The sequence below is a fragment of the Delphinapterus leucas genome, chromosome 10 (assembly GCF_059928025.1).
Source record: "Delphinapterus leucas isolate spDelLeu-1000000601 "Yukka" chromosome 10, BTC_Dleu_Yukka2, whole genome shotgun sequence".
NCBI lineage: Eukaryota > Metazoa > Chordata > Mammalia > Artiodactyla > Monodontidae > Delphinapterus > Delphinapterus leucas.
This window is the reverse complement of record NC_143138.1, coordinates 2,175,612-2,200,222: the sequence shown is the minus strand read 5'-3', so window position 1 is coordinate 2,200,222 and position 24,611 is coordinate 2,175,612. Positions and strand designations below refer to the sequence as shown.

At 55.8% G+C, this 24,611-nt stretch overlaps 1 protein-coding gene across 4 annotated transcripts in view; it reads right to left on the bottom strand.

The window, feature by feature from the left end:
* PSMG4 (proteasome assembly chaperone 4) overlaps positions 1 to 24,611 on the bottom strand; it is a 73,201-nt gene that overhangs the window by 1,563 nt on the left and 47,027 nt on the right. For 2 of the 4 annotated variants that reach the window (XM_089918235.1, XM_089918234.1), the window contains exons 3-4: positions 3,929 to 4,038; positions 1,847 to 1,922 (exon numbers count right to left, since the gene is read on the bottom strand). In XM_089918235.1, the coding sequence (XP_089774361.1) occupies positions 1,847 to 1,922; positions 3,929 to 4,038 (186 nt within the window). Of the gene's footprint in view, positions 1 to 1,846; positions 1,923 to 3,436; positions 3,715 to 3,928; positions 4,039 to 24,611 lie in introns of those variants that run through there. The other 2 variants (XM_022586558.3, XM_022586559.3) reach the window with 2 other exon arrangements.

Sequence of the window (24,611 nt, the reverse complement as noted above, 5' to 3'; positions counted from 1 at the left end):
CACCGCCACACAGGGCAGGGGGTCCCCATCCACACCGAAGCCCCCAGCGCCCCTAGGCCGTTCACCTCTTCCACACAAGACACTGTCTCGGGGCACCTGTCTCTTCTCGGCCCCCTCCAGACAACTAACGACGGTTAATAACGCATTCTCAACTGCAGGTGACCTCCCTGCGGAACGGGCCTCTGTGGCCTCAGCACACTCGTCGCCTGTCCCCCTGGGGTGCTGGCATCTCACCACGTGTGCCCGTCCCTGCTGGGCGGTGGCCGAGGGCTGCCGGGCTTGCCGATACGGGAAGGTGGGAGCCTCCATTAACGTCTGACTTTGGTTAAGTTAGAAAGAATGTATTTTTTGGTCTGTGTTGTTTCAAATTATGCAGATTATAAATCAACGTAAGCCACGTGAGAGAATGTTAAAAAGAGTGCCAACGTTTGCACAAAATGCCCCAAAAAAGGAAAAGAACCCTAGTTTTCGCACACAAACTGCTTCCAGGCCTCATCTCAAGGACACCGGGAGCCCATCTCCCTTCACTGGAATAACCAGGTAATTCGTGGCTCATCAAACGAGCTCCCGCCGCCCTCCTCTTCTGGACTCAGTCCACACTGGGGGGACCCACAGGTCCCAGCTCCACAAACCAGCAGCCTCCCTCCCTCCTCCACCAGGCCCGGGGGCCTGCCTGCTGGGGTTGCGTCACCCCGAAACGCTGGCAAATACGCAGTGAAGCAAAGGGGCATCAGGTCTTCCACCTGCTCTCCGTGGGTCACAAAAAACCAGCAGCTCAAACGCAGAGGAGGAATGATAGCGCCTGGGAGTCCGGGCGAAGGCTAGGCAAGAATCCTTTATATCTCTCCTGTGGCTTTTCTGTAAATTTTAAATTGCTTCCTCATAAAAAGTTACCAAAATAACTTACTAGCCAGGCTGCTCTAGCTTCAGGCTAAAGGACAAGTGTGGTGGACGTCCCCGAGACGTAGCCGCCAGGTCTCTGCCCCGTCTCGTGCGACCTGTGGGCCACCTGTGCCAGCCCTGGCCCTCGACTCACTGGCAGTGCCTCCACCAGCGCGTGGCCGCGCTGTCCGCATGCGTGCGTCCCGGAGCGACTGACACACACGTCCCCACTCCCCGGAGATGAGGCTGACAGGACCATCGACACAACTGCAAAATAAGCTCCTCAAATCGGGGCCCGGCCTCATCGCCACCCCCCAGCCGGGACCCAGGGCTCCGCACGTGGCCAGGACACTGAACACCAAGGCCAGACGGGAGGCAAGGTGGCCCTGCCGGTCGAGGTCCCCGGCGCCTGGGACCACCCGGCAGTCATGGGTACCAGCTGGGGGCACCTTTACCTGAACCACCTGGGCATCCTGCAGGACACGTGTTTTGGGTGCAGGGGGGCTGGAGCCCTCAACCTCGGGGCCCTGCCTGACACCCTTTCGGGCCACCCTAGGCCAGGCCATCACCCTTCTGAGCTCTGAGCGACATCACCTGCGGCGAAGGGCGGTCCCTCCTGCTCCGCGGGGCCCCACCGAACCCCTGGAGGCTACCTGGAGCCGCCACCCACTAGGCACCGTGGGCATCACTCGCCCTCTCCTCCCACGAGGAGGAGAAGATCACCTGTCACTGGTCGGCCTGGACGGCAGCCAGGGCAACACGGGAGCCCGTGGGCAGCACAAGCCCCGAGCAGTGCTAGTACCAGGTCAGCTCCTGAAAAGCCCAGTGTACAAGGCCTTCCTTCCCGCAGAGACCGGGGGTCTGCCTCCCAGACAGTCTTCCTCCTCCAGCGACTCGCCTCCTGGCTCCGCTGAACAACGAGGTCCCCACCCAGGCACTCGGGCAGCTAAGCTGCAGGACCTACCTAAGCGCTGGGCGAGGCCTGTGGACGTCGTGTCGGACATGTCCCCAAGGAGGGCAGTGGACACAGGGATGGGGTCCTGCAAGGAAAACAAAGAGCAGTCCTGCCCCACCTGCAAGGCCCGATGCTCCTGGATCACCTGAGCACCCAGCGTCCCATGGCCCCCCTTCCTGTCCCAGGCCGGCCTCCCCCTGCAGTGGGCCTGTGTCGCCCTAGCTGTGCAGCCTCTCCTGGCAGCAGGCAGGCCTGCCCGGTGAAAGGCTGGAGCAGCCCAGAGGGGCGAGTGGGGCACAGACAGGGGGGCAGGGGCGCCCCAGCAGCTGACGGGGCCTGCAGGTCAGTGCGGGCTCTGGACTCTCGGAAGGTCTGAGCAGAGGAATGACGATACTGACTGCAGCCCAGGGGGGACTGGCCGTAAGGCAGCGCCGAGGGCTAAGCCACGACCTCCAAAAGGTACGTCCAGGTCCTAACCCCTGGCACCTGTGCAGGTGACTTTATTTGGAAATAGGGCCTTTGCAGATGTAATTGAGATGTAAGTTAAGGTGAGAAGGACCCTTCATCCAGTAGGACTGGTGTCTTCAGAAGAAGGGAAGAGACAGAGGCACACAGAGGAGAAGGCCTGTGCACTGGCAGCAGGACTGGGCGTGACGAGGCTGCCAGCAGCACCGGAAGCCCAGAGACGGGACGACTTCTCCCCCAGAGATGGGGCGACTTCTCCCCCAGAGCCTCCGGGAGGAACCAGCCCTGCTGACACCTTGATTCAGACTCTGGCCTCCAGATCTGGGAGGGAATCAGCCTGTTGTTTTCAGCCACCCAGCCTGTGGCACTTTGCAACAGCAGCTCTGAGAAACCTATAACGTGGCAAAGGGGGCCTCAGCCGCCACGAGAGATGCAGCTTGGCCCAGGCGGCAGGTGAGGAGAGGCTGGATTCTGCAGGTTCTGCTGACAGCAGTGCCTGCTGCTTCACTGACACTGGGCGCGTGGAGCGTGGGAGAGGGGATCCAAAGATGACCCCAAGGTTGGGACGGAGCTGCTGTAACAGAAAGGGGCTGGCTGCTGGAGGAGCAGGGCCGGAGCCTGGAATGCCGAGGGACAGCTGCCTGTTACAATCGCCAGCGAGACGGGGGAGAGGAGAGGAAGAGCGGGAAAGAGGTCTGGGCCGGAAACGTAAATAAATGTGGTCAACAGGGAGCCGGCAAGAAAAACAGGGACAGATGCCACCCCCCAGGGCGAGTGTGAGCGGACAGCAGAGGTCCCACGAGGGAGCCCTGACACTCTAACCAGAGATGGAGGACGACCAGCCGAGCGGCGGGACGCAGCTCTCCCCGGGTGGGCAGCGCAACCCTCTTCGACCCCGGTCCCGGGGAGCCCCAAGCTCCCCTCCCCGACCCGGGACAGCCCTGGGGGGCCGCCGAATCCGCGGTCTCCCCGGCGGGCACTTGGTGGGCACGGGGCGGGCGCCTGAGGCCGTCGGTCACCGTCCGGCCCCCACCGGCCCGGCCTCCGAGACCCCATCCCTCCCCCGCATGCCTAGCCCCCTCCGCCCCCTCCCGGACCCCGCGCCGCTACCTCCCCCCCGGCCCCTCTACCCACCCACAGCCCTCCGGCCGCACTCACGTAGCGGGTGCACATGGCCACGGAGAGGTTGCGCAGGTGCGGCGTGGCCCCCACCCACAGGAAAAGCGAGTCCGTCAGCCGCATGACGTGGAAGTGGACGAGCTGCTCCCACAGCCTCGCGCTGAAGTTGTGCAGGGTGACGTTCCCCCGCGCAGCAGCCCCCGGCCCCTCCATGCCGCCCGGAGGCCCCGCCGCACGCGCCCGACCCGGCCCAGCCGCGCCGCCGCCAGACCCGAGCAGGCGAGCGCCGAGAGGTCGAGCGCGCCTTCGTTTTCTATCCCGAGGTGGGGCGGGGCCTGGGGCGGGGGCTCGAGAGTGGGCGGGGGGCGGATCCCGGTGTGGGCGGGGCTTTCCGGGGAAGGGCGAGGCCCAGGTGGGCCGCCGGAGGGGCGGGTCCCGAGAGTGGGCGGGGCGGGGGCGGGCCGGCGTCCTTGCGGACAGCAGTGTAGACTTGTGGGAGCGTCTTACCTGGCGGAGACGCGCCGCCCAGCAGAGGGCAGCGCTGTTCAGTCGGTGCCGCAAGCACTCAAGGCCGCCTCCTCCGCGTGCTCGAGCTAGCCGTGAGGATGGCAGCGATACTGGGGAAAGCCGTAGAAAGGAAAATTGCATGGACTGAGTTAGGGGGGTGGGTTGGCACGCCTTTGGACCCAGACCCCTGAGCTGATGCCCTGTACAAGCGTGGGCCTTGGCTAAACCGTTCAACCCCTGAGCCTCAGTCTCCCCATCTGCAAAGTGGAAGTAAGAACGGGCGCCTCTCAGAGGCGTGGGAAGCAGGTGAAAGGGGGCCACTGTCATCCCTGCTGGGGACCTTGACTTGTAGTCACTCTGGGACACTCGGAGTCGACATAGGAAGGCTTCAGTGTGTTGAGAGACAGTGTCTGTGGTAAACGCACACAGCGCCCATTTTTGTCAGATTCTGTTACAACTGACTGTTGGGTTTTATGTCAGAACTATCAGAGCTATGCTTTTTAAATCTCTAATAGATCTAAGTTGACTAAATTGACATTTAAGAGAGTAAGTATTGTTAAAAGTTTGTTCCCTTCGCTAATTATCAATGATTCAATTATGTACTTAATTTTCAGGTCAAGTTTCTAACAGCTTTATTAAGGTATAATTAACCTACAATAACTGCACTATTTAAAGTATACGAATTGAAGTTGTGACACGTGTGTAACTCACGAAACCATCCCCACAACGAAGAGAATGTACATGTCCATCACCCCCAGAGGCTTCCTCAAGCCCCTTGCAACCCCTCCTGCCTCCCCCAAACACTGTGCCGTACTTGGTCACTAGTTTGCATTTTCTAGAGCTTTATGTAAATAGACTGTACAGTAGGTATAATTTTGGGTCTGCCTTTTCACTCATCACAATTATTTTGAGATTCATCCAGGTTGTTGCATGTGTCATTTGTTCCTTTGCATTGATGACCAGCATTCTGCTGGGTGGGCGCACCACTGCTTGTTTATCCCTCACGTGCTGATGCCCATTTGGGCTGTTTTCAGTGTGGGGATATTGCAGTCAAGCCGCCATGAACATGTCTGTACAAGTCTCTATGAACATATGCTTTCATTTCTTGTAGTTAAAGACCTAGGAGCAGAATGGTTGTACCATGTGTAACTTTTTAAGAACCTGACAAGCTGTTTCCACAGTGACTGTGCCCTTGTATTTCCCATCAGCAGAGTATGAGTTCATTTTAGCCATTCTAAGGACTATTTCAACATGATTTTAATTTGCATTTCCTTAATTATTAATGAACCTCAGTTTACACTTCACACCATACGCAAGAGTGAACTCAAAATGGTTCAGAGACCTAAACATGAAACCTAAAACTGTAAAACTTCCAGAAGAAAACGTAGGAGAAAACCTTTGTGACCTTTAAACAGACAAAGATTTCACAATAAAATACCAAAAGCATGATCCATAAAAGAATAAATGGATGAACTGGACTGACGGAGCAGGTGATGTCACCCACACATCAACTCTAATACCCTCTAATGCTTTGTTCCCTTAGAAGACAAACACCATTTTTAAAACAGAGAGTTTCTCTCTAAAGAGCCTTGAAGAGCTGTCTGGGGAAAGTAAGGCAACAAGCTAACACCCTGTTGCCCCCTGTTCTCCCCGACACCTGCCCAGCACAAGTGGGAGCACGCTCCTCTCTGCTCCTCCGGCGGGCTCAGATGACCGCTGCGGAAGCCACGTGACCCAGCAGGCAGGGCTCACAACCTCCAGGCCCCCCATCACCAGCTGCCCCTCAACACACTGTCCTGTGGTCCCCAGACTGCATCCTCTCATTTACCTTGAGGGCTTTTCTCCTCAAGTCCTAACCCTACCCAAGCCCACATTCAGCCGATGCCCAGCTTCTGAGTTTACAAAGAAAACAGAGGTCATCGGGCTCGATTTCCCCAAATCCTTGTCCCTCCTCTTACACCCTTACCTTCGTGTGACCCCACTCTTACCTCCTTCTCCCCCTCATTAAGCAGGAGATGCCCCTCCCCTTGTCCCAGGCTGATCTCTTCCCCTGGGCTCTGACCCTCTCCTCCTTCACGTCCTCAGGAACCCACTCCATCAACCACGCTGGCTTCTCCAAAGACTCTGGGATGTGCCACCCAGACCCCTTCAAGAAAGGACTGGTTGTCCCAGCCGCTGGCAACGCCATTAGCAGAGAGCCTTCCACTGGGGCCTCCTGCGGCGTCTGCACGCCCTCCCCAGGGCGGCCCACCCCCAGTGACTGGCGGAGGCAGCTGTGTAAAGGCCAGGCCTTTTCAGCCCAACGCAGGACAGCTGTGATGGGCCCTTTTCGCTCCACAGTGCCCACGGAGTCAGCTCAGGGTGTGAGGTGGGGGCGATACAAGGCTAGTAGTCACCCTACACCGTCACAAGACAGGGGGTGGACGATCATCAGTCACCCTGATCTCAGGTGGTCCCTTTGCTCAGTCTCCGGGACCCAGATAACTGAAGACGTGACCAGGTCCCCGGCAACACACTGTGAGCCCCAGCCCTCCCCCAAAGGGACCAGTGCCCATTTACTCAGGTAATGGTACGCTCGGGAAAGAGGAAGACCCAGGCGTTTCAGGGGTCAGAGCCGGCACTGAGACATGGGGACCAGAAGCGTCATCACTGCCCTGCTGCGTGTGCGGGGCCTACAGGGACCAGACAATAAACAGAGTGCTGGCCTAGGGTCCACATTCGCCTGGTCCCTGAACATGTAATTGGGGTGGACGCACTCAGAAGTTGGCACACCCCCGTACTGGGTCCTTGGCCTGGGGTAGGAGCTACCGTAGTGGAGGACGCCGGGGGGAGCCTGGGATACTGCCCCTCCTCAGCCAGGCAGTACTGCATCCAGAGGAGGGTGGAGCATCATGGATCCAAAGGATGCAGTGGCGGTGGTCCTCATCCCTCTCTACTTCACCAGCTGAGGCTGGGAGACGGCGACAGACCACCATGAACTCGACCAGGAAGCGGTCCCAACTGCAGCTGCCTCGGCAGCTGTGGTGTCTTTGCCAGAGCAGAATAATAAGTCTTCAGGTGCATGGTAGGTGGACCAGGATTGGGGAAACGCGTTCTTTTCTCTTCTGATCAGTTTGCATTGACGTGGATGGATGACAATATTCATTTATATGAACGGTACTCATAGCCCAAGGCTGTGTTAGCTCTCCACCCGCTGACAAAATGTAGTGTGAAGAGCTCTACACTGTCTATAGACATTCCACGTAATATCACACTGATGCATTACATCATTGTCACCTCTGTGTCACCATGCCCTGTCGTCCTCAGATCACACTTATGGCTGTAGGCAGGATCCCATAAAAATAGCTGAAGAATGGAGTAAAAGCCTGAGCTTGGCTGTTGGATGGGTCAGTGCAAGCCATAAATGGATGCAGTTGCATTACAGATTCACTCCGGCAGTGCACCTGGTCATCTGTGTGTCGACAGAGCAGTAGCCCAAGGTTAGAGTATATACAGACTCATGGGCGATGGCCAGGGGCCTGGCTGGGCTGGTCAAGGACCTGTAAGAAGAAAGACTGGAAGATGGAGGGCGAGGAAGTCTGGGGAGGAGGCATGTGGGCGGACTGTCCACGAAGTGTGGAGATCACCGTAGCACGTGCTGTCACCCGGCAGACAACGTCCACCACAGGCGACAAATTTGTCAACTAAGTGACAAGAGGACTCCATCACTTGATGTTGGTTGGCCCCGTCTGCCACCACCCAGGGCCGGCACAAAGGGCCAAGAACAAAATAGCCACGGTAGCAGAGATGGAGGTTCTGCAAGAGCCAGCAGCACAATCCCACCTCCCAAGGTCGATCCTGCAGCTGGCCGGGAGGCCCAGGCCCCAGCTCCTCTCTGGCGCTGCTCCCCAGGGGTGGGAGCAGGGTGGCGGTGACGGGCTCCCTCCACCCAGGGGTGCCAGCGGTTTGTTCTCATGGGGGCCACATTCCAGGTACAGGTTTGCCCTCCTGTCCGCAGGGCCTCAGAGACTGCCACCATCCAAGTGCTCACAGAGCGTGTCCTCTGCGTGGCATTCCACGTAACCTCACTGAGACAGTGGAAGAGGTGGGAGGGTGGGCCCAGACCCACGGGAGCCGCTGGTCACATCGCCCTCTACCACCCACAAGCTGCCGCCCACCGAAGAAAGAGACGCTCAGAGACGGTGTGGATGGGGAGCCATCCCCCAGGCCCCCCACACACACAACCGAACCGAAGTGCTTCCCATGGTGCCATGTCCCCAAGAGGAAGACCTCATGGGCCAAGGACGCCAGGGGTGGCAGCGGGAACAGCCGCACTCACCATCCTCCCAAAAATCCATCTGGGGGCCGGTGCCCCCCAAGCCTTCACTCACCGCAGGATCAGAGCCCCCAGGGGACATGGCAGAAGTCCACTAAGCCATTGCTACGTGTGGCTATCACTAGCACTTTGGGCTCCTTGTGTCCAGAGCCCCGCAAGTCTCGAAGCGGAGGCAGCATCCCTGCAGGGAAGTGCACCCTGATGTCAGGAGGAGGTTAGGGCTACTGTCACCCCTGGGGGAGGGAGGAAAGTGTCCTGCTCCTGGCTGACCTACTTGCGAGTCATTTGGTATCCCCTGCCCAGCTGTGACTGTAAGTGGACCAAAAAGCACCTCTGGCCTAAGGGCAGATCCCCCTTCCAGGAAAGAACTGTCACTGGGCCCTGGGGTCTGGGACCTTCAAGTGTCACCCCTCTTGATTACCTCAGCTGCCGAGAGCCTCCTCACCCAAAGGTCTTTCCCGGGGGCTCTGCAGCCATTTTAGCTCCGGAGCCCCCCATGGGGCTGTTGCCAAGCTGGGTCCTTGGACCCTTTAATCTCTTAATCAATAGACATCGATAAGAGGCCAGACGGGAAATTCAGGCAAGGCTTTATTGGACTCTCGCTACGGCGCAAGTTAACGGAACAAGAAACAGGTGTCCTTGCTCGCCCCCAAGTGGGCGAGGAGGCGAGCGGCCCCCGAAGCGGGCTAAAGGGTGGAGCTGGACCAGCGGGTCTGGCCGGAGGCGTGTCTTAGCGGCGCCCCCTTGCTGATGCCGTGTGCAGGGGGCACGCGCAGGACCCTGCCCTTGCTCCCGGCACCTCAGAAGTGGCGGCCGGTTTGTGGTCTCTTTGCATCTCGTTGTCCATAATTTGCCCCAGCTACGTATGCGTGCAGTTACCTTGAGTCCCTTATACTTTCTATTCTGTTGCTCAAGGAGACGTTTGTCCAGGTGCCACCTCTGCAGCAAAGGGTCCCAGTTCCCAGGGTCAGCTGAGCCTTTGGGGTCTGCACCTTCCTGCTCCCTTTGCCAGTCCCATCCTCTCCCTCCTTCCATGGGTGTGGATTCCAGCGTCCTCTCTCATCCACATTCAGACTAAGCTCTCTGAATTTGCTCTCTGCAGAACCCAGCCCGGGACAGCTCCTTCCGGGGCTGCTCTCATCTCACTCGGCACTCTCCCCGGGCAGTCACATCCATGGACCTGGTCTAGCTCATCACCCACTCTCCGAAATGTTCACAGCCTCACGCTTCTTCGAGCCGCACACATGCCTCCTGGCCAGCACCTCCTAACTGTGCCCAAGCACCTGGACCCATCGTCTCCGCCATCCGCTGCCCCCGCCCCCAGCCCTCTCCCTCCTGTCGTCCCGACATTGGTGAATGCACACCTGTCCCTCCCTTTCCCCACACAAAACTCAGGAATCCTCTCTATTTCTGCAAACCATGCAGACGTCACCCACGCCCCCTCCGGCCCTCACCCTGCACGCCCTGCCCTCCGTCCTGGCACAGACCCTGCCCGTCTGTCGCCTGGGCTGCTGCTGTAGCATTCCGACTGGCTTCCCTGACGCCTGCTTCGCCGGCTCCCAATTTGTCTTTCTCACCGAACGAACGAGTGAATGAATGGAGAGATGGACTGAGTGAATAAACCTGCCCACGTTACTGCCCCTAATTGTTCTTCAACGGTGTTCAGCCCTAACACCTTTGCAGACATCAAGGCCCCTCACTTCCTGACTTGACGCCCCGCTGACACCAAGCTCCACAAGGCGGCCAGAACTCACCACCTCCGTTTGCCCTGTGCCCCACTGCACGCCGTACCCCTGCCCGCCCCAGCTTTCCTGCAGGGGTAACCCCGGAGGTTTGCCCCGACTCTGCCCCTTAAGGAAGCCTTCTCCGCCTCAGGCAGATGGGCTGCAGCTTCTCCTGGCCTGCCTTTTTACCGCCCACAGAGCAATCGTTTCATGCAGTGGCCTTGTTCACGCCCATCTTCCTTCTCAGGAAGCTCCTTAAGAGCAGCTACGGGGTCTCTCATCTTCCGAGCGGTAGCCAGCAGGGGCCCTGCGTGTCATAGGCAAAGCAAATATTGATTCAGCGGTTGACTGAGTGAGGAAATGCTGGAAGAATAAACAGAGAACTTCTCAAGGCTGCAGGCCCCAGGCCTGGCCCGCTGCTCATTAGCCCTGGGCCCCTCTGCTAGGTCTGTTACCTGAGCTGTAAACGGAGAAGATTGGCTTGGATTATCTCTAGGGCGCCTTCTAGGGCTAATACCCTGTGAAGATCAGATAAGAATGCAGAACGGTAACCAGATCCTTCCATTCCAACGCGAGCAGGAGGGTGTAATTCCACAGGGGACCACAGGGTGGCAGGTGGGAAGGAGGCGGGCTCCATGCAGAGTGGCCTTGGCTTTGCAAAGCGATGGAGAGGGCCTGAGTTCCTACCCTCAACTCGGGGAACTCTGTCAGGGCCAGGCTTTTCTCTAAACTCTGCAATTTTAGAACACTCAGGTGAAACAGCAGGTCCTGTTTCCCAGGTAGCCACGGCCCACAGATGCAAAGGCCCAGCAGGAGGCTGTGAAAGAGGCCAGCCTACCAGCTGTCTGCTTGAAGAGAGGAAGGGGCCCCGGTGTTTCGACTCATCCCTCTCTTCTTTCTGCCACCCGTTTGGGTTGTGAGCTTTGGTGTGAATTTCATTCACCAAGAACCAAGAACTACAGGGTTTAGATGATGGATAAGAGAACTGCCCATGGGGAGGACACCTGTCAGCTCCCTACCAAGTGAGGAAAGGTGAGTCCTGGGTTCGTGATGTGCCCACCTGGAGATGCAGCTGCCCCCGGGCACGTGCCCAGTGAGTTACAAGAGCATCGAGGATGTTTACAGCCTCACAGGGTTCTCTCACGAGATCCTTGGGCCTTTAATCCAAAATCAATCCCAAACTCTGTTATATGCCATGGTTGGTAACGTGGTATTTGGGTTAGTAATAGACCAGGTTACGCTGTGGTAACATTTTAGCCCTGAAATGGCGGTGCCGTGATGTAACAAACTCTATCCTCAGCTCATCATGTATTTCTAGCTTGGGATGCAGGCAAGGGGGTAAGAGGTAGGGTGGGGTCTCTGCTGCATGTGGTCCTTCAAGGACCCGGACTGCTCCTTGGGTCACAGCTGCAGGGGTGGGCCCAACCTTTCGATGCTCCAGCTTAGAAGTGACACATCACACCCTCTCGTAGCCCATTAACCAGAAATAGTCACCCGTCACTGCCTACCTGCCGGGGGTAGAGGGGTTACAAGCTGTGGGGGGCAGATGGGGTGTTTGATGAGCACCACTGTCCCTGCCACAGTGACAAACAGATCACGACTTACTGAGAGCCTCTGTGTCTGCCAACCAGCATTGTCCAGATTTTCCAGAGGCCTGAGGTCAGGAGGCGAGGCCCAAAGCTGTGTCTATCACCCCAAGTGCTTGAACTGAGTCACTGTCTGCCCCGAAGGGTACATGATACCCGCATCCTGCTTCAGATCTGTTCCCCCACCAAAGCCACGAACCTCCTCCAAGTCCTCCGTCCTGTGCCTGTGGGTAAAGATTAGCCCTCCTCTCACACTGGCCCTGCCTAACCTCCAGGACACCACCCAGAGGTTTGTATCTCTCTCCTGCATCCTCGATTCCACGCCCCCTTTCCAGACTACTCCCGTCAGGGTGTAGGCACGTCCTTCAAACCTATTTTTGTCTCCCCATTGACTCTGATCACCCCCACCCCTGCAATTCCTCACCCTTTCTTTCCTGAACTCACTCCACTGGGCTGCCCTTCCCATCACTGAGCTGCTCCCACTGAGGCCACCAAGAGCCCGCTGTGTCAGAGCCATAGCCCGACACCATCTCTTCCCAGCCTGGGCTGCCGTGGCTTCCAGGCTGTCTCCCCCTAGTTCTGGGTCACAGTCCCAGCCTCCTCTGTTCTGGGGTCCACCCTCTCCCCTAGCTGCTCTCCCTCTCGCCCCCCAGCCCATAGCTTACGAACCTCCTACACACTGACTTCTCCCAAATTTGTGTCTCTGGAGCCGGCCTCCTTCCTGAGCTCCAACCCTATAAGGTCGGCTGCCCACCCAGCATCTCCATCTGAATGTGCCTAGAGACCTCTAACTTTACAAGTTAGAGGAAGCCTGCCGCCCACCCCCGGCTGTCTCCCCCCTCCGAACGCGGCCCCTGATTCATAGGTGTTCAGGCATCTTCCTCTCACACCTGCATCTCCCTCACCAACAAATCCTACCAGCTCTGTGCATCACCTCCACCGTTGCCTGCTGTCTGGACCCAGGCGCTAACCTTCTAAATGGTCCCCCTGCCCCACCCTCATCCGCTTACCATCTATTCTCAATGTAACAGGGTGAGTCCTTTAAAGTGGCTTTCCTCTTACCTCATTTTCAAAAGAGGAGGATTAGATTCTCCAACCAAAATTGCCTAATATGAACAGTCTGTTTCCAGGGAAGTCTTCCAGAATGTTCACCTTCCTGGGGGCTATCAGAACTGTTCCTATTTCTTTTTTAATTTCCCCTGTCAGTCCTCGAATCCCCCAAAAGCTATATTCCCAATGCATCCACCTCTTCCCTGGCCTCCCCCCACGCAGTCTCCACCAGTGCAGACAAAATATTTGTGCTGGCAGCAGCTGTCCCAGAGCTTTCCGTAGCTCACGAAAAGAAACCCTGCCCAAGTTCTGATGTCATCAGCCTCTGGCACCAAAGGAAAATTAGATAATCCTATCACTTTGCTCCAGAGGGAAACAAACCTTAAAGTGGACAGAAGCAAGTTGAGCTGTCACTGTGATCACAGACAGAATCATCCACCCTGAGACTTTTTCGTAACCCCTTGAAAGATGTCAATACAGTTTCTTTATCAGCTATGCTTCAGTACAGCCCTGCCTGCCCCGCCCCTGAGGTTAACCTGCTCAGCCCCTGCCGCAGACCGGCCTCCCACGCCCTCACTCCACGCCGGACTTGGCAGGAGCCCCGATTCCACCCTAGGACGAAGCAGGTCTGGTCCCTGCCTCTGGCTGACCCATGAGTGATGAATAAAAAGGTTCCCCCCAGTCCGGCTTGCCAGGGGAGCAGCCGCCTGGGTGCCCACAGTCCCCGGGAAGGACGACACGAGCCTAGGATTTAGGGGAGCAAAGCAGGAAAGGGGGTTCCAACAAGGACAACACTCGAGTTTTCAAACAAGGAAGTGAACCCCAGGGTAGACAGGGGACCCAGAAGGTACTTGGTCACTGCGGGCGGAGCATGGCCTCTATGGGCACCACCGGGGCCCCCGCCCCCCTCAGGGGCCTCTATGGGCACCACCGGGGCCCCGCCACCTTCAGGGGGCGGGGCTGAATGCCGCCGGGAGCCAGGGTGGAGGGGATGCACAGGCTGCGGGGTGTTGGGGGGAGCCTGCCCCACGCGGCCCTCCCACGGCAGCTCCCACGGCTGGACATCTGCTGTGGCCCTGAAGGTGGACAGTGGGACTGCGGCCTCTCATCCCGGACCTCAGAATTCCCCACAATCCCAGCGTTTAATATTTCAGTGAAGGTAAGTGTTGGTCTCAATGTGATTTTATTTTGTGACTGAGTACTTTTCAGATAAGCAAGCTCACACACCTGGAGGGGGACCCTTTTCACGGATGGGGTGTACCCCCTGGGGCGGGGAAATGCGGTCGTCATGCGTGTGACTGTGTTGGGGGGTGACTCGAAGGCTCCGGGGCGCAGGTGGGGTCGGTGGCACTATGAGACTCACAAGGAAGCAGAGACACAGCTGTCAGCGGAAGATGGAGCTTACATCCCTGTGTCCAGCGCCGGACCCGCCTCTGGGTGCAGCCCCTGAGGCTTTCGCAGAATCCTCGGCCACACTTCAGAGCTGAGCCCGCGATCAGCAGACACGGAGGACAGGGAACAAAAGCCTGCATGCGCGCGCGCGTGCGTGCGTGTGTGTGCGTGCGTGTGCGTGTGTGCGCGCGTGTCTCCGGCTGAAAGGATCATGTGATGCAGAAATCCATCCACAGAGGCCCTGCCGTGGGAGGGGCAGATGGGGCTGGCTGCTCAGCACGTTGGGGGGTGTCTCAAGAATGTCAAAGCCCCTTCCCCGCCTTGGTGCCAGGGCGCTGCGTGAGTCACGGCCCGTGGGCCAGCGCCTCGGCCCCAAGCCCCCTCATAGTGTGTAGACGGGTCTGTTCTTGGCACAAAGGAGACCTCTTTCGCCCAGAACATGGCTGCTGGGCGGGTCCGTTTCTGGTGTTTTCTTCCTGGCCCTGAAGACTAGCCCAGCGACCCAATAAAGAAAGACGCGGCCCATGAAAGCAGCTGTATTTCAAGGAGAGCGGGGAGCGAAGCCAAGGGAAAAAATGAAAAGCTCCAGTGACAAAACGCCCATTCATGGGTTCACACGGCAAACATTTACTGAGGCCATCTGTGCTCCAGGCCCCGCGCTGAGTGCCGGGGGCACAAAGATGCCCTTGAGCGCGCGCCCCGCCCCCGGCTGCCCACCCCGCTCCCCGGGCCGAGAGCAGAGGGAGGGCGGCACCCCTCCATCCACGCACCGGGTCCCAGGACCGGGAGCGCGGGTGTGTGAACGCGCATCGCACCGGGATGAATGGACCTCACAGTGAGGGGCGCAGACGGATCCAAAGCTGATGGATTCCTGGTGCCACGGGTCAGGACCGCGGTTACTCTCCGGGGCGAGGGACGGGGACCACCAAGGGGCTCTGGAAGGTGTGCAGTGTCCACTAGGGCAGTCGTGGAGTCGTGCACTGTGCTCTGAGCACTTTCTGAGTCGATCCTTGAATAGCTTAAGAATCTGTGTGTCTCTACAGATGTTTGTATCCTGACTCAGAGAGCAGGGGGCCTTTAAAGGCAGCTATTCTACATACTCCCTCTGCACAGAGCCAATCTAAACGGTACTGGTCCCTTCCGTGTTCACCCCAAACTTCATCACATTTCCACCAGAAAGGTCTTTATCTCAGTCCATAAAAGCCAGCAATTAAGCCCACATGCTAACGATGGCCCCTGGCTTGCACAGAGGGGAGCTCCCAAGCAGTTTTTCACTTACTCATGCCTGTGTTTATCCTACAGACAATTATTGAGCGACTACTGTGTGCCAGGCACCAGGCGAACAAAAAAAAAAAAAAATGAGGAAGACAAAGCTCTTTCTAGTGAAAGAAATGGAAAAGCCAAATAGCTACAGTGCAGCTCAGTACAGGCTGGGCTAAAGGCAAACAGAGTGACCTGGGCGGTTCACCTAGCACAGACTGAGCCCTTAGGAGGGCTTCCTGAAAGAGGTCGAATGCAGTGGGAGGGTGCAGAGGAGTCAGATGGACCAGGTGGGAGGCCTGGGCTGGGCACAGGCACCAAGTGGGGGGAAGTGCAGGGCGCTCAGAAGGTGGGGTCAGCACTGAGGACACAGCTGGGGGCACAGGACAGAGCGGGCTCAGAGCCTGTTAAATGAAGAGGGAGAAAGATGAGCTGAGAAAGGGCAGTGAGACAGAGGAAAAGGGAGGGTTAAATTCAGCAAGATCCCCCCAATGAAAAGCCTCATCTGAGCATCTGGACACCCACTTAGAGTGGTGACCTTGCCTTAAAAAGGGAGGACATTCCGACACAGGCTACAACACGGAGGAACCTTGAGGACATTGTGCTCCAGTGAATAAGCCAGACACAAAAGGACAAATACTTAATGGTTCCACTGCTATGAGGTCCCTAGAGGGGTCAGACTCAGAGAGACAGCAAGTAGATGGCGGGGCAGGGACTGAGCGGGAGGAATGGTGGGTTAGGGTTTAATGGGGAGAGAGTTTCCGTTTTGCAAGATGAAAAGAGTTCTGTGGCTGGACGGTGGTGATGGTTGCGCAACAATGGGAATGTACTTGACACCACAGGCCTGTGTGCCTCAAAATGGTTAAGACAGTAAATTTTATGATATGTGTGTTTTACCAATATTACATTTTTTTTAAATAAAAGAAGGGTGGGGCTTCCCTGGTGGCGCAGTGGTTGAGAGTCCGCCTGCCGATGCAGGGGACGCGGGTTCGTGCCCCAGTCCGGGAAGATCCCACATGCCGCGGAGCGGCTGGGCCCGTGAGCCATGGCCACTGAGCCTGCGCGTCCGGAGCCTGTGCTCCGCGACGGGAGAGGCCACAGCAGTGAGGGGCCCGCGTACCGCAAAAAAAAACCAGAAGGGTGACCCTAGCTCAGAAGGTCAAATACATTCACACGATGTATTTAACCAAGTCTCATCACCCTAAGAAGCCTCCACGCACGCTGCTGCCCAAACTATACCTGGTCCTCTTGAGACAGCCTGGGACCTGGGACCCTTTGCTGCAGTGCTTGCACCTGAACGACCATCTCCTAGAGCACCACAATACCAAGACACTATAAGGGATGAAAAATAACGCACGCATGCCCAGCTGGGGCAAATTATGAACAACAAGGCCAAAACCCAGCTGCCACTTCTGAGGTGCCGGGAGCACAAGCAGGGTCCTGCGCATGCGCCACAGGGGCGTGGGCGGCCCACCTAAGCCACACCTCTGATCCGCCCCACCTGCAGCCCGTGTAAGGGAGCAGCCTGCCGTCCTCAGGGGGCAAAGCAAGGGCACCTGAGACTTGTTTTCGCTCCCTCGCGCTGCAGGGCCCTAGTAAAGCCATGCCTCTGGCCTCTTGCCAATTTCTATTGATTCAAGAGTCCAAGGACCCAGGCTGGGAACTCCGAGAATCCAGAGCAAATCACAAGTTGTTACTAACGTTGCATCTCCCGGAAACTTCACTTGCAAGAGCCCCACCGGGCTAGTCGCCCCCTTTCTGGGCACTGCTCTCTGGAAGCTGCTGCTAAGAGGCCCCCGCTCCCCAGCAAGGCTTCCCAGCCCGGAAGTACCGCTGTCCAGCCACTGCCCACCGCTCGCGCAGTCCTGCCCTCGCGCCATCACTAGCCCTACAGCGAGCCCACCTGGAGCCTCACCACCAGGCTGTGGAGGCCAAGGCGGAACTCACCGCCTTGCCCACAGGATTCCAGGCATAACTTCTGCGCTTTGCCCACTTACACGTCACAACTCCTTGTACTTTCCTTCCAGTTGCAGCACGGCGGTGCGATTCCGGGTCCCAGTTCTGACACTGGGTTTTTCCCAACCATTTTGGCACAAGACCCTATGCCCTCCCATCCCCTCATCTAACGGTGACAGTCGTTCCCAGGCGGGCCACCTACCTACTTGGCGTTGGGAGCCGCTGCCTGAGCTTCCCATCCACACGTCAGCGACCCGGGGAAGCGTCCGTAGTCCCTAGTTTCTCCGTTTAGGTCGCGGTTTGAGCCCAAACTGGATGTTCTTCCCACTCCGCTGTCCCGCTTCGTCTGTGCGACCTGGGCTCCCCTTGGTAGCGTCTTGAAGGCTTCGCTCCAGGTTCAAGAGGACGTCACCACACGTCTAACTGCGTCCCCGGCTCCGTGACCTGCGCTTCTCCTGTATCCCGGCCTTTGCCTCCGCGCCCCTGCACGGCCCGGTTTCCAGTCCAGCAACAAGAGCGACAGCAACGCAGCCCCTCTGCTCGACGGGCCTTCCAGAGACCTGCACGATGGCCGCTGAGGCTGCGGGGCGAGTGCCCCGCCCGCCGAGCCCAACCCTCCGGCGCAGACGCCGCGTAAACCCTGCAGCTGGTGGAGGAGCCCGGAGGAGCCGCAGGCCTGCAGCTGCCCCTCGCACCGCTCATATCTGCGTGGGGCTCGAGGCGAGGAGAACAGGGCTCACCTGCCGGCTTCCCGGGGCCCCGTGGGTTCTGGAAACTCTCCCAGCTGCTACAGGCCTCAGCTAAGGGGCCGCGGTCGGCTGGTGCGCTTCAGTGAATCGCCGTCTTACGGCTAAAATGAAAACCCTCCACGGGGTCACGGAGCTCCCCACGCCCAGCGTCCCACCCCCGTGCACCCCGCCCCGTCTGCTCCTCACGCACACTTTCCCAGACAAGGCCCTCCCCGGCACCCTCGCCGGCACCACGGCGGGTTCCTCGCAGTGTTCACCCAGCAGCCGCCAACTCTCTCTCTCTCTCTCTCTCCCTCTCTGTCTCTCTCTCTGTCTCTCCCTGTCTCTCTCTCTCTCTCTCTGTCTCTCTGTCTCTCTGTCTCTCTCTCTCTCCCTCTCTCTCTCTCTGTCTCTCTGTCTCTCTGTCTCTCCCTGTCTCTCTCTCTCTCTCTCTCTGTCTCTCTGTCTCTGTCTCTCTGTCTCTCCCTCTCTCCCTGTCTCTCTCTCTCTCTGTCCCTGTCTCTCTGTCTCTCTCTCTGTCCCTCTCTCCCTGTCTCTCTCTCTCTCTCTCTCTCTCTGTCTCTCTCCCTCTCTCTCTCTCTCTCTCTCCCCCTCCCTCTCCCCCCCTCTGTCTCTCTCTCTGTCTCTCTCTCTGTGTCTCTCTCTGTCTCTCTCTCTCTGTCTCTCTCTCTGTCTCTGTCTCTCTCTCTCTCTCTCTCTCTCTCTCTCTCTCTCTCTCTCTCTCTCTCTCGGTGGCTGGTCTGTAGCAAAGAGGGCTTCAAGGTGACATTGGAAAATAGGTTCATCTTTGCCTTCGGCCTAGTGGTCACCTTCATGGTGATCCTGTAATGACTAAAGATGCCAATTTTTAGGCAGAGAGTTTGCTTCCTTGTGTTTTATTTTTTTTTCAACAAAATCCCAGAATCAATCACTTGTTTTCTCACACCAGGATCTATAATCACTAAGAGAGCAACAGAACAGGGGTAGGGGGTGGGAGGAGATTGGAGGATGGGTTAGTGTCATTACCGCGAGTGTCAGCGTAACGCACCTGACTGCACCTCGTCTGACAAGCCATCCCAGACTCACTGTCACCAGGTCTCTGCAGCCTTTAATTACCCGTCTGACCACACACTTGATTTAGCAGAGAAAAGAAAGGCTTGGAGAAGCATAAAAACGGGATAAACAAAACCAATGAGGGCAAGAAAAACCATCAAAAACCAGGAACCAGACGCTTCTAACTTGACAACCTCGGCTGCAGCTCGGCTCCAGGAGGGCAGGGGTTTCTGCCCGATTCCTTCACTGCTGTCTTTCTGGGCCTAGAGCAGAGCTGACCCCAGCACATATTTGTTGGATGAACTGGGTGGCCTCTAAGTCCACTTTAAAGGATCAAGCTGGGTGCGCCGGCTGCAGTCAGCACCTCCAGAAGCCGAGACCCCTGCCCTGACCCCACCACCGGGGTCCCAGCTCACCCTCGGGAGGAGGCCAGAGCCGTCCCGCTCTCCGCTCCCAGGAAAGGCCCACCAGGCCCTTTCCTCTGCCCACCTGGGAAAAGCGCCAGGGCCGGAGTGGCTCTGGGAAGCGGGCTCTGTTTCCTCACCTTCACCCTCCACTGGGACATAACCCACTCTCCCGGGTCCTTCTGGTCATGAAGAAATCTGGGCACCTTTCAGGTGGCAGCGTGCTAGCCCGCTTGGGAACACACCTAATTTCAGTCGGTTTCCAGAATGAAGGCAGTGACTAGGACAAAGGAACAGGCCCCTGTGGTCGTTCCAGGTCATCTGATTCCCGAGCGCGGAAATTGTTAGGATGCAAAGGTGGGCACCTCGCTACACTTCAAATTACAATAAGGTTTTTTCTTTCTCCATCTTAAGGTACCTCGACAACATTTTTGAACTTTAAAAATATTTGTTAAAATGGGCTTCCCTGGTGGCGCAGTGGTTGAGAGTCCGCCTGCCGATGCAGGGGACGCGGGTTCGTGCCCCGGTCCGGGAAGATCCCACATTCCGCGGAGCGGCTGGGCCCGTGAGCCATGGCCGCTGAGCCTGCGCGTCCGGAGCCTGTGCTCTGGAACGGGAGAGGCCACAGCGGTGAGAGGCCTGCGTACCGAAAAAAAAAAAAAAAAAAAAAAATCTGTTAAAGGTATTTCATTTTCATCATATTTTCATAACGTTTAAAGTAATTTGCCAACTACTCGAATTATGGAAACCAAATACTGCAGGCGGCTGCATCTGCAGAGCCTTCATTTGTGGCTCAGAGGGCACAACTTCAGGTCAGCCTGGGAAAATAAAAAATTCAATACAAAAGTGAACAATAGAAATGGATTTGAAGCACAGGGATGTTTCCAGCAGCCCGTTCATCGTCACGACAAAGGTCTGGGAGAGGCCTGAGAGTCGTCCTGTGAGCAGCCACGAGACAAGAGTCACCTCTGGAGCCTGAAGACATTCCTGAATCTTGCAAAAGGTGGAGGCAGACAGTGCCCGGCTCTGGGATGGGAGGAGAGCAGGGAAGGCTGCCTGAGGTCAGAGCAGAGCACTGAGGGCCTGGGATTCTAGAGCGGGGCTCTGCAGGGCCTCCCCCCATGTGAGAGCCTGCCCTGAGTGGGCAGTGTTCCCTAGGCCTGGAGGGGGAGCCAGGCGGGAGCAAGGGGTGGGAGACGGCGCAGAGGCCGGAAGCCACCCCCGGCGAGGAGGTGTCCAAGCGGACCCCGTGGGCATCCTCCGTCCTCCAGTTGAAAGCCGGGCTTCTCTGAGGCCAGCCTCACCTGTGACATCATCCCTGTCAAAGGGAAGAGGTTTCTGGGTTTACTGTTGATGGCTCCTGGAGCCCGTGGCAGAGGCAAATCTGTTCCAGAAACTGCATATGATCCCCTCGGCGCATCTGCAGATCATTTGGGGTGTATCTCTTCCCTAAGAGAAGAGACATGCAGAGCTGTGGGTACCGTGTCCTCGTGGGTCTGAGCAGAGGAGCGGGGAGCAGAGGATTTCTCTCCGAAGTCACAGGTTTGACTGCCTCCATTTCTGTCCCGGGTTGGCACATTTCCCCTCCACTCCAGCGAGAACAGCGGGCCGGCTGTCACGCGCTTCGCGCTCGAGCGTCAGCCTGGGGTTCTGTGAGATCTCTCTGCTGCCATTCTGCATTCAATGTGTCGTCTTCCTCTGCTCGTAAGGTTTCACTTCCTCTGCAGCTGGCGGCTTCTGTGTTTCTTTTCCCATTTATCCCAGTCGTGAATCAGCTGCGTTTTCAGAACCCTGTATGGTATTTCTTTTGAGAGAGGTCATTACAGATCTCTGCTTTGTGCTGCAAGGTTTTTTCTTTCATTTTCCAGCAGAATTTCAGCCAAATGTCAGTCCAGCTGACCTCTCAGCAGTCAGCTTACGTTGGGAACAAAGGATTTAGCAAAGATTTGTCTGTGAGCTCTTCATCTTCCTCCTTCTCTGGTTTCTTTAAAAATAATGTCACTCCAGTGATTGGCCTGTGCTTCCACTGCAAAATGCAATGGTTTAAAACTTCAATTTCCTTTTCTCTGCAAGCGAGCGTCCTCACACATCTTTCTAAGAGTTTCCACGTCATTTTATTAGTACACCGAGCTCAGAGCATTTCTCATTCCTCCATTGCTGCTCCACGCTGCTCTTAAATTTAGTCATTTTCTTCGTAAGCTTGGTAAAGCTTCGTAAGCTTAGTAAAAGCTTCACCTTTACTAATTTAGCTTCATCACAGCATTTGTGGGGGGGGCCTCTGTGAGTTTTACAGAATTCCTTATAAAAACTGTGTTATTTCCATAGAATTTTGACTTCCCAATAGCTTGTCCTGTTTCTTTCCATGGCATTTATCCTTAGTCATCAAAATAAGAAGCGGACTCTCTACTGCAATCCGGTTCCTTTCTTCAAGGCCCCGGCGTGTCTCTAAGCCCCACTCACCTCCTCAGACACACTCTTATTTTGCATCCTGAGTTCTTCAAGAGATACCTTTGTTGCTTTGATCTTCTCTCTAAAATCTTACAATTTGTTGAGAATTTTATATTTTCATGGGACATTTTTAAATGTCTGTGCACCTGTTGTTGAATCACTTGAAATCTTCTACTCTTTGTAGCAGAGAAGCTTCCAGAATAAACTGGCAAACAACCAATTCGCCGTAAGGAGGTAATAATTCCAGTTTACAGGGGACTTGATGATGATCCGGCAGCCTCAGGTCCTTGGCCAGGGTCGCTACCAACAGCTTGGAAAAGCATTTCCACAGAACTCCTCAACTGAAGGGCTTCTGTATCTGTTTCTGGACTATATTCAGAGATACCATTACCTCTTAGGTCACGTGTTTTCAAACAGCCAACTTTTCTAAGATTTATTTCTATTTCTACATTCTCTGGATCCCTTTTTTCTCTTTCCAAAATGACTCACAGAAACTACATTTCCTCAGTTCTTCTATGTTCAAAAATATTCGTTACCTTTAAAATTAAAAGGCAGGGACTTCCCTGGTGGCACAGTGGTTAAGAGTCCTCCTGCCAATGCTGGGGACACGAGTTCGAGCCCTGGTCCGGGAAGATCCCACATGCTGTGGAGCGGCTGGGCCCGTGCGCCACAGCTATTGAGCCTGCGCTCTAGAGCCCGCGAGGCACAACTACTGAAGCCCGCGCACCTAGAGCCCGTGCTCCACAACAGGTGAAGCCACCGCAGTGAGAGGCCCGCACACTGCAGCAAAGAGTAGCCCCCACTTGTCACAACTAGAGAAAGCCCGCGTGCAGCAACAAAGACCCAACACAGCCAAAAATAAATAAATTAATTTTTTAAAAAATTAAAAGGCAATGTAACTGGATATACAAATATTTGGGCACACTTTCCTTGAAAATTTTATAGGAATTGTTCTATTATCTTCTAGTATTGAATATTGTTTTAGAAAAGTCTGGATAACTGTGATTTTTTTTTCCATCTTTATAAATGACTTGGTCTTTTTTCTGTCTCTAACCTGCTTCTGTGTGGGCTGGAAATAGCTGGCTTCCCTGGTTGCCATATATTCGGGGTATTTCATTTATTGGAGGAATATTTACTGTTTGCCTGCACTTAGTTTCAGACGATGGGGGAGATATAAAGGCTAATAAGATGTGGTTCCTGCCATCAAGAGGTCAAAAACCAGCAGGAAACAGAGGCCTCGATGGAGCGAACTCTAATCTCACGCAGAGATCTTGAGGTGGGAGAGGCGGGAGTGGCTTTGCAGCGTGGGGAGAAACTGTGAGAACTCCTATGTATACTTATGTCCCATAAAAATAAAGAAATGATACTTTAACTAGTTAATGTTCCCAGTGATGCTGGCGCCTCACAGGACGCTGTGTCCTGTGGTTACGTGTTGTGAATCATTCCCTGGAAAGGAGGAAACAATGATGGGTTTACCAACACGTTTTCTAGATTTTGTTCCCCTGACCCTCACAACTGGGCAAGGGAGGGGCTTAAAACACTGCAACAAAGAAATTGCAAAATGAAGATGATATTAGTGATGCAAACATATAAAAAAATAAGATGTCAGAGCTGACACTCTGCTCCTTCCATGGGCTCTTAGTCAAGCCCATTGTCAGATAAGAAAACCGTGAGGAGCTCAAGTCTGGCGAGATGTTCGTCAAAATAAAATGAAAAGTTATACAAAAGTGTATTTGAAATATTGATTAACTTCTGATATCATTCGCGATACAACTCATACTAAGTATATGGTACCTTGAGATACTGCCTTATAAAAATAAGTATAGGGGACTTCCCTGGTGGCGCAGTGGTTAAGAATCCGCCTGCCAATGCAGGGGACATGGGTCTGAGCCCTAGTCCAGGAAGATCCCACATGCCGCGGAGCAACTAAGCCCGTGCACCACAACTACTGAGCCAGCGCTCTAGAGCCTGCATGCCACAAGTACTGAGCCCGCGTGCCACAAGTACTGAGCCCACGTTCCACAACTACTGAGCCCACACCCTAGAGCCCACATGCCACAAGTACTGAGCCCACGTGCCACAACTACTGAGCCCGCACCCTAGAGCCCACGTGCCACAAGTACTGAGCCCGTGTGCCACAAGTACTGAGCCTGTGTGCCACAACTACTGAGCCCACACTCTAGAGCCCGCGTGCCACAAATACTGAGCCTGCATGCCACAAATACTGAGCCCGCACTCTAGAACCTGTGTGCCACAAGTACTGAGCCCGCGTGCCACAACTACTGAGCCTGCACTCTAGAGCCCGTGTGCCACAAGTAACTGAGCCCACACGCCTAGAGCCCATGCTCTGCAACAAGAGAAGCCAAGGCAATCACCGCAATGAAGAGTAGCCCCTGGTGGCTGCAACTAGAGAAAAGCCCACGTGCAGCAACAAAGACCCAATGCAGCCAAAAATAAATAAAATAAATGTTTACAATAAATAAATATATACAATTTATGGATAAATAAATATACATATACAGTATTGGGCAATATGCATTCTCAACTCTTTTTTTAACGGGTGGAGGTGTGCAATGAAAAAGCCCAGTGATCACTGCTTTAATGTAACAAATGCAAAACTGGCATTAACCACGTGAAGAAGCCTCTGGCGGAGCAGAGCATCATCAGTTCGTTGTTCCTGGCAACAGGGGGACGAATCACAGATAGTTGAGCTGCAGCATGAAGAACAATCGAAATGTCACCGGGTGAAGAGAGGAGAGGGTAACTC